The sequence below is a fragment of the Falco naumanni genome, chromosome 5 (genome assembly GCF_017639655.2).
Source record: "Falco naumanni isolate bFalNau1 chromosome 5, bFalNau1.pat, whole genome shotgun sequence".
NCBI lineage: Eukaryota > Metazoa > Chordata > Aves > Falconiformes > Falconidae > Falco > Falco naumanni.
The window spans coordinates 28671707-28680785 of NC_054058.1; the positions used below are offsets into that span (position 1 = coordinate 28671707).

A 9079-nucleotide genomic window follows, 5' to 3' on the forward strand; every position below is an offset into this window, starting at 1 on the left:
CACCCTTCTACCCCAAACTGGAATGACTAAAGAGAGCAGGGCCTTTGAAATAAGTATGTTAGTAAGCTGCTATGTTTTTCCCCTGTTAGAACAGGAATAAATTCACTAGAACTAAGGCAAGCTTTCAGTGTAAAAATACAGAGGGTGATGACTTAGGTACTTGCTTAAAGAAAATGTAGCACAGCCTAAGGTATAGAAACGGAAGAGGCCAATGAGGGTAGTGTCAAGATTAAAAAAGTAAAAATCCATAAAATTCCACCAGCAAAATAGTGGTTTCAAAATGAAAATCTTAAAAATGCATGCTCTCACTTGAAGTGCCTTGACTTTACTCCCTATACAGGAATACATACATGTGGTTTGACATAAAATTTTGCATCTTGTGGTAAGCATATGGCTGCCCATTCTGCTTGGTCTGAATGTGATCCTAGAAGCAAAGAGTGCTTCTTACAGCCTCTGCTGCTTTAGTTCAAATTTTGATTGTAGTCCAAGGTCTATTGCAGCCTTGCTGAAGGGGTACCTGGTTCATTTAATGAAATACAAAGTAACTCCTCCCTGATACAACAGGTGCAAAATAGATTTCTGTTCAGAGGATAGCCTGAGGTATGGGGGTGTCTCATATTCCGAACAAAACTTGTATAGATGGTAGTATTAATGCTGCAGCAGCTTAAAACAAGAAGGAATCCACATGTAGTCCTTTAGGACTGAGATAGAATACAGGACTGTGCTCTAGGGATCCAAGTCAGTTTTAACTCTGATGCTAGCATTGGGAAGGCATTATTAAACTGTAGTTATGGTCAGCCTCACTTCAGGTAAGCAAAAGAGACTTGGCAGTGAAGACTGTCATAAGCAGTGATGTTCATGGACATAGTGGTAGCAAGGAAGTTGGGATTGCAAACATGCTAAACTTCAGCACGTACTTGCTGCTTACTCATGGGTGTGCTGCTTGTCACCTGCAGTTGAGCCAAAATCTGCACCTGTTTAGCAACAGCTTGTTGTGACTGCATAGACAGAGCCTGTGCAGGCAGCTGAGTTAAGTTTGTGGTTTTGTCTTTTTTTTTTTAATAACAGCACTAGAAAAAATGCTTTAAGGGACTTTATAAAGTCCTTGCTCAAATTATAAGTTTCTATTAAAAGTGGAAGTACTCTCAGGTAAAAGGGCTCTTGGCCTGTCTAAAACTAGTTCTAAAGGACTCTGATAGCCCAGCACCGCCTGCTGTAGCTCCAGTGCTGAACATGCTTGAGAATGGCTTCAGGAGTCAGTACAGTAAGCAGTGAGTATTAAAGCCCCCCTGGCAGCAGCCAGATGTGGTGTTCTGGGAACAGAGGTGTATAAGAATCTGCCTGTTGGCAGCCCACAGCTGGGAAGGGGCACCTCTGAACAGGGCTGTGCTTAGAGCACTCATCAGGCTGGGGGAAGTGTCAGTTCCCTGCCCAAAAGCACAAGTGTTCCTGACAGGGAGCTGAAGGATGGAGCTTTCCATCTCTGTTCAGAGCCTGAAAACTGCTTTCTCTGTCTCCTTTCCAACTGCACTTAAACCTTAGCTGGAATGATTAGATGAGAACCTCAACTTTTGTTACTAAGAGCCTGTCCCCTATGTATGAAGAAAAGCTTGACCACGTATAGGCAGTGCCGTGTGCCTTCCCCATCACTGGACTGCTGTTATGTTTGCTTTTAAGCCAGTCTGGGAGGTGTCAGTTTGCTCCCTTTTTAAAATACTTGTAGGTTTTTTTGTTACCCTGTTTTGTGGATAGGTGCTGCTTTGGTCTCATCTGTCATGTCTGTGACACCAGTGCAAGTTACATGCCACAGGTAAAATTCAAATACTTCCAAACAGGTAAAAATGTAACAATCAGCTCACCTTCAAGCTGGATATGCAGCTCTTAAAAGTGTGGGACAGTAGTAATTTTAAGAATAGCTTTATAAACAACATTACAACGAGCTGCAGTCTGTACAAGTGCATTAATGATGCTGTGGAGAAGCATACTGAGTTTGCATATGATGCTGAGGGAACAAAAACATTAACACAAGGTTCCCTGGCAGTTAATGCAAGTAGCATTGTTGGAGCTGCATGCTTCCATCTGCTCTTTGATGTGGAAAGTCACAACCACAGAAGTTACACTGTGCATTTTTTTTTTAAACCTAGTGGCTGCTATCTTACAGTCTAGAGTAACATGCTATGATGAAGGGATTTTTTTTTACAAGTTTATAGCTTCCTGTATTATCTCAATAATACTGTCTACTCATATGCACTCTGAAGAACCTTCTAGTTAAACTCCTCCAGCTCATTCTTCATTCCCATGAGGACAGCTTTAAAAATGACCCAGTGGAAACCAGTCAGTGTAACTACCCAAAGGGTAGACTTTTAAGACTATAGTTTCTTGAAAAAGAGTAGGAAGGAGCCTGTTACACCTGTTAAAGGAAACTGTGCTGCTCAAAGCACAATCACGAGCCTCTTCTCGCTGATCCCGTGTTGCACAACCTCCTGCCAGGGAAGGACTGACTTTGCAAGGAGCTCCGTGTGTGAGAAGAGAACAGCAAGAGCCCTGTACCTTGGCAGTGCTGGGCAGTTAAGGGAGCATTGCAGAGGAATGAAGCTGGGTTAATTATTGATAATATACAACTGTGGGCTGGCTTCAGAGGTGGGGGGTTGACTGATGTAGATAAGGTGCAGCTGTGGCTGGTTAAGTGAAGTGGTGGAGAGCAGCTGAGGAAGAAGAGGAGAGAGAACACACCCCTTAGGTGAGGTGAGAAGAAGAGAAGGCAGCAGAGGGACTGTGTGAAGAGTATGCTGGTATGAGGTGGTGAAAGACCTTATTGCAGCTTGATAGTCTGGAGAGTGCTGCAACAGCATCGATCTGCAGAAGCCTCCATACTGAGGGTAGGCAAAATAACTTTGTACAGTAATCTCTAATTAAGGCAGTAAACTCAATGAACCCTACAAAGGTTAATTTTCTAGTGGCAAATGCTTTCCTCCAGTTCTTGGCTAATGAAAGAGTGTAATGAGATGAACACAGTACTTCTCTGTTAAGGTCTCCTGGAAGATTAGTATTTGTAGCAAATACTCTCTCTTGCGTATCTGAAATAGAACAAAGTTTGCTAGCAGTCTTAGGTATGGATACTAAAAAAGTAAAAACTGCTACATTACAAGCTACAACCAGGAGTAGTTTGGATTTTAAATACACAAGAATATTAAACTTCTATTTGACTGTTTTCCTTGTGACAAGAGGTGTTGAAATTAGTTGTTTAGAAGCTGGATTGCTACTTGTTCAGCTACTTTGAAAGGTTATGGTGTTTACTGTTCCTTAAATATGCAAACTGACACGCAACTAGTAGACTAGTACCAAATAAAGATGAAATATTTAAGTAGTAAACAGCAGAAAGAAGATGCCTGAAGAAAACAAAGCTTTGTCTACAGCAAGCTATAGCAAAAGGCTTGGAGGCCAACACTGAAGATTTCTCTCTCAGTTTACATGTAGCTGAATTAGCCCCTGCTTTTTGCAAGTGATGGCAAAGAACCTGGCCAGAGGAAGCATTAACAGTACAGAAACATTTGCAGGACTATAAATCATTGACTTATGCAGCTTTATTTTTTGTGTTTCCCAGAGAAGATTTTCCAGAAATACTTGCTACATATTTTCCCCTAATTTTCAAGAACTTGTGAAATGGGCAGACTCCCATTTGGTAAGCTAGCAGCATACCAGCCTTCCCAGGGCTTTTTTTGCATGTAACCCAGACTGTATTTTACCATTGCAAAGTTTGAGTTTTGGTTCATAGCTTAACACTAAGCAATACGTCTTGGTACATGGACTGCAGTAAAAAAAGCTTCCTTTATAATATTTCTTTCCTCCCTCCCCTCCCCTGTTTCCATCTACTGTTAAAAAAACAAAAGCAAAAAGAAACAAACCCCTAAACCCTTCATTCAGTTCTAGTACATTAGAAGAAGTGAGCCCCATTTGCAGAGCTTGCATTTGGGAGGAGCAAAACAAAACCTACTGCTACCAAGACGTTCCATGGCCATAGCAGTAGCATATATACTTGCCTAGGGGTAGCCATACCATTCCCTTACTTCTCCAAGGCGAGGTTACATAATTAAACCATCTTATCCCTTGCTGAGTTTTACAGGAGCTTGAATCCCTTCTTCACACTCCCTTGGAAAAGTCCACAGCTGTACTCTCAATGTGCCATTGGCCCGACACACAAACTACTGAAGACTCTTGATTAAAATCAACACATCAAAAGCAAGACAAGGTTGGGGAGTGTCAGGGGGGAAGTCCTTTCCCCCCAGCATCGATTCAGACCATTACTGGTGCCTTGGAAGCTTCGCTACTCCTAGCAAGTCTATATAGCAAGATATCACTACTGGAAACAATCCCTATAATTAGAGAGCAAGATGAAAGACAACTTTTCTCACCCTAGAAAGAAGGCTGGGATCACTAACATATCATATTCCATCTGCTATGAAACTCCAGAGACATCTACAGGTTTTTCTGCTGAGGAAATTGGTACAGATGTGAAATCATGTACTTCCACAAATGTTACTAAGTTCCCTGGGCCAGGTGGCTACATGCCTGACATCAGGACCATCCCTAAATGGAAGTTTAAGCAGCAGTAGGGTTAGGGCTGTCCGAGCATGTGTCATTTAAAGGTACTGGCAGAGAGTAAAGTGCTTGCACTAGAACAACCAACATAGCTTAGAAGGGTCAAATCAATGCAGTGCTTTGCTACAAATTTATCTTCTGACACAGCCAGAAACTCATTTAAGGATATAATTAAAGGCAGTCATTTTTATAGTTTGCTTTGGTTAAGGCAATGGCCAGCAGTTTTCCAGGTCCTCTCAGTCAGAAGTTTTGTGTTGTGTCAGCTGCCATGTTCAAAGCAACCTGTGCTACCAACAGCAACAACAATCTCTGAAGATACTTACAAACCAAACTGCAAGGTAGAGATATCAAGAGGTGGCTTGAGGTCACATAGCATACTTTCATCGACTGATTAAAATGAAATCAAACAGCCTCAGAAGAGAGACGGCTTCCAAGTTCTTCCTGAAATCTTTCTTTAACAGAGGCACTGGTTCTTCTCTACATTTGGACTGGCAATCACTGGCCTGGAATCGAGATAGATGCTGTTTGGAGGGTTCTCTCCATGAAGCTGTAAGGTATTTCGGGCCATTAGCTCCTTAGCCATTAATGTGAACACCTCCTCTATGTTTTGAGCTTCTTTTGCTGATGTCTCCAGTACAGCTAAGAGCCCGTGCTTCTCTGCCAGTGTGCAGGCATCTTCAAACAGGACTTGGCGCTGATCCAGTGAATCAGATTTGTTCCCTTAAAAAGAGGGCAAATAAGTAACTCAATAATGTAATTTCAGAAATTCATCTTTAAGTGCAATACATTAATTCAGTTTTGTTAAACAACAGATTTCTCAGGAATTGGGGTTACTGGTAAAAACAAGATGTGAGCATATCAGAGCCACAAACACAGAATGTGGATCAAAACTGCAGCTAATCATACAATGATAATCATCAAATGAGTTAAAATCCAAACAAAAACTAAACCCCTGTGTTCATCTAGTTGCTTGCTGTAGGTAGTGGTGCTAGAAGGTGATTTGGAAGCCACCATAGGTCCCTACTCCCTTGTTATTTTTAAATGTTAAGTAGCATTTAAGAAATATTTTTTTTAAATGGAAATCTTGTAGCTAGTCATTGCACACAGTGAACTAAAGCAATGTTGCATAAAGGTTTATTCCTCACTCAACCTTAAGCAGAAGCCACATGTTTTATTCTATTGTCAGGCTACCTTGACACATCTCAAAGTGAATGCTCATCTCTGAAGATCTGGAATGTTGTTACGTCTAAAGCAAGTCTCAGGAAAAAAACACAATTAAAACCCAGGAAGAATCTGCCCAACTGCTAGATTTTAACATAACCTATTTATACAAGTCAGTCATTTTAAGATTAAAAAAATCCAATAATTCACACCATCTACCTTAATGCTTAAAACATGTACTTCAAAAGTTTCTGCATGTATAAATAAAATTTTACTTGAAGCAGTTTAATCAATCTGTCAAAACTCATGAAACACCTCAGATAAAATACCTTTCTATATTTAAGTATTTGTAGCACACATGGAATTATCAGTTCTGGTACTTGCAGTACTTGGCTGAAGCCTAATTCATAGTTTGAAGACAACCCTTCATCAGATTCAGATCTTGAATTTTAAGCATATATAAGCCAACCCCCCTCCCATTAAGTCCCCTTCAGTTTCTCGGGGTGGGGTGGGGGTGGGGAATGCAGCCCACACAACAGAGGAAACACCTGAAAAAAACTCAATCACGTTGCTTGAGGGTTATTTACCTTCTTAAAAAGAGGCCCCCACCCCCACCTTCTCCTTCAGTTCCAGATGGGAAAATTAGATTTCTTACCCTTTATCTCATGCTAGAAAGATGTATAACATGACTGTGTGTAATGAAATGTACAAAACCTTCCTGCCAAAGTAAACCAAACAGCACCAGTTTGAGAAGGTGGCAAAAAGGTAGGTCGTTGACAAAAAAATATTTTTTTTTTTACCAACTTTAGAACTTCTTTCTTACCACCCCACCACCACCACACACAGAGCTAGGTCTTGTTCTTTAGATTCATGAGAAAATACAGAAAACCCCTGAAGTTTAGTTATGGGGGTTTTTTTCCCCTCCTCCTTACTCATTCCAAGTACTGCAGTTATATGCAGGTCAGAATTTGTTGTTTGTTTCTTCAGAGGAAGAACAGGAAGAACCACCACAGCAGAAGTAACTGGTGGCTAGAAGCACAAGCAGCAGTTGAGGTCCCATCCCTGCTGTGCTGTGAGGCTCAGCGCTGCCTGTCCTTAAAAGCCAGTTTGGGCTGCTGCGGCTGCATGCATTGCTCTCAGCACAGTGCCACAGTGGAACAGGCAGAAGCAGTGGAATGTAAATAAGAGGCTCTGTCATCCTACTACACCAGTTTTCTCATTTGCAGCTTCCTCTTTGCAGGAGGGAAGAGCAATAATACCCTGAAACGCAAGGGGAAAGAACCACACTGCTTCCTACCAGCTCCACTCTCAGCAACTTCTACCGATTCCTTTCCTCAAGAGGCAAAGCTTCCTGAATGCTAGTGGAATAAACAAGGGGGAATGCAAGCAGACTACTTCATGCTCAACAAAACCCATGTCCCCATCTACTGTCTTACCTGATCAAGAGTCCCATTACAGAGCAATGTGCATGCATATCAAAAGAACAGAGGAAAGATGAGAATGAGGAGTTGTGTTGCTCTGCGCATTCCCCTTCCTTTTGAATTATTGAGCCACTAAATTCCTGCGCATCGTGAGTATAGGGTCAGACTTACTGCAATTCTAACCTTAGTAAGGTTGTCCCTGCCTGCTAGACTAGCAGCAAAAGCAAGCTTGCTGCATTATTCCAGCAAGAAAGGGACAAGTGAAAAGGTTTCACTGTCTGTAGTGGGCTTGATCCTGTCTGGACCAGATGTGACTTTCCTAATTTTTTAAGCTTAGGTCAAATTGATACACTTTCTGTTCTCTTGTAACTAAAGCTGCGTTCTTCTTTAAGATACAGTTTCTAGATGCTTCAAGTAGTGGGGGGAAGTGAGGAAGATTTTATATGCATATTAAAAAAGCTACATAACATTAAAATTAGATTCCTACCAATTAACATCATGACCAAGTTTGCAGCACCATACTTTTCAATTTCGTGAATCCAGTGAGGAATGGATTCAAACGTGGACCTCCTAGTAAGGTCATAGGCAAGGATGGCCCCGTGGGCACTCCTGTAATAAGACTGGGTTATTGTCCGGAAGCGTTCTTGACCAGCTGTGTCCCACACTTGGATCTGTAAGAGAAAGGGTAGAAGCTGTGAAGACCAGCGAATGCCGCTTGCTAGATGTTTGCCTCTGCTTTTGAAACCCCTTGTCTAGAAGGCAGCCAGACCTGTCCCAGGTCACTACCACACCACAGCATGGCATTGCTCTCTCTAGATCTGAAGGATTGTGAAGACAACCTACACAGACCAAATTGCAAAGAGGACAAACTTTGCAAAGTTTCAGCAACTGTACTGAAAGATACAGCCTTTAACAGGGAATGGAATAAGAGCTAAGAAGCCCCGGCAGAGGTCTGGGCAGAGCAAAGCTGTGTAAAGGGCAGGCTTTTTCAGGCTAGAAGAGAAGGCTAAAGAACTTTTCATCTGCGCATAGGAGTAAGTTCTAGCTAACAATTTCTTACGGTGTTTGTCTTACAAGTCTTTGTCTTCCCTCAAGCCAAGCACGCATCCAAGCGGAGCCTTTGCAAACCAGAGGGTTTTCTCTCCTTGGTGTCCCTGCTCGCCCCCCCCCCATCTCTCAGGGGAGGGAGGCGCCCCCCGCCCAGGCACAGCCAGCCTCCAGGGAGCTCCGCGGGCGCGTACGCACAGCGGGGCGGTGCTGCCCGGGCATCCCGCGGGGAGCTCCCCGGGGCGCCAGCCCTGCCCGGAGGGGCGGCCAGCTCCGGCCGTTGCCTTCAGCGGGGCCGAGCCGGGGGCGCCGGGCACCACCCGCACCCCGGGCACCCCCGCGGGCAGGTGACACTGCAATGGCGGCCGCGGCTGGCCCCGGCCACCGACCTTCACTTTCTTGCCGTCGATGTCCATGGAGCGCACGGTGAAGTCGACGCCGATGGTGTTCTGCTGCTTCTCGTTGTACTGCCCCGTCTTGAAGCGGTGCACCACGCAGGTCTTCCCCACGTTGGAGTCCCCGATCAGAATGATCTTGAAGAGGTAGTCGAAGGCGTCGTCCGCGCCGGAGCTGGGGAAAGGCATCGCGGCTCCAGGGCGGGCCTGGGGGGGGAGGAGGAGGAGGAGGTGGAGAAAAAGGAGGAGAAGCAGCCGCCCCGGCCCAGCTGGCGGCAGTCGGGCCAAGGAAGCGGTCCGGGTCCCGACCAGCCCGCCCGCCCACCTGTCGGTGCTCACCTGCCAGGACAGGTAGCACAGATAGCGCCCGCTTTGTACCCGCCCCGACCCCCTCGGGGCCGGCGGGAAATGTAGTTCTTCTTCCTCTTCCTCCTCCTCCTTCTCCTTCCCCTCCCC

General features: G+C 44.3%; 1 protein-coding gene across 2 annotated transcripts; it reads right to left on the minus strand.

The window, feature by feature from the left end:
- Positions 1 to 3566: 3566 nt before the first annotated feature.
- On the minus strand, positions 3567 to 9078 carry RAB19 (RAB19, member RAS oncogene family). 2 transcript variants are annotated; one of them, XM_040595705.1, is made up of 4 exons: positions 8963 to 9078; positions 8618 to 8830; positions 7669 to 7852; positions 3567 to 5319 (listed from the first exon to the last, which is right to left on the minus strand). In XM_040595705.1, exons 2-4 carry the CDS (start codon positions 8810 to 8812, stop codon positions 5054 to 5056), a joined length of 645 nt encoding a protein of 214 aa, XP_040451639.1. In that variant the 5' UTR covers positions 8813 to 8830; positions 8963 to 9078; the 3' UTR covers positions 3567 to 5053. The 2 variants fall into 2 exon arrangements, with proteins under 2 accessions (XP_040451639.1, XP_040451638.1); XM_040595704.1 differs by having other exon boundaries at positions 8949 to 9070.
- Between the last annotated feature and the right edge of the window lies 1 nt (position 9079).

Bases quoted from the DNA above. Each gene is read 5' to 3' on its own strand.
- RAB19 (XM_040595705.1), bottom strand. From the start codon at position 8,812: ATGCCTTTCCCCAGCTCCGGCGCGGACGACGCCTTCGACTACCTCTTC. The intron at 7,853-8,617 runs GTCGGTGGCCGG...TTTCTCTTACAG, and splicing joins TCGACGGCAAGAAAGTGAAG to ATCCAAGTGTGGGACACAGC. The intron at 5,320-7,668 runs GTAGGAATCTAA...CCTCTTTTTAAG, and splicing joins CTTGGTCATGATGTTAATTG to GGAACAAATCTGATTCACTG.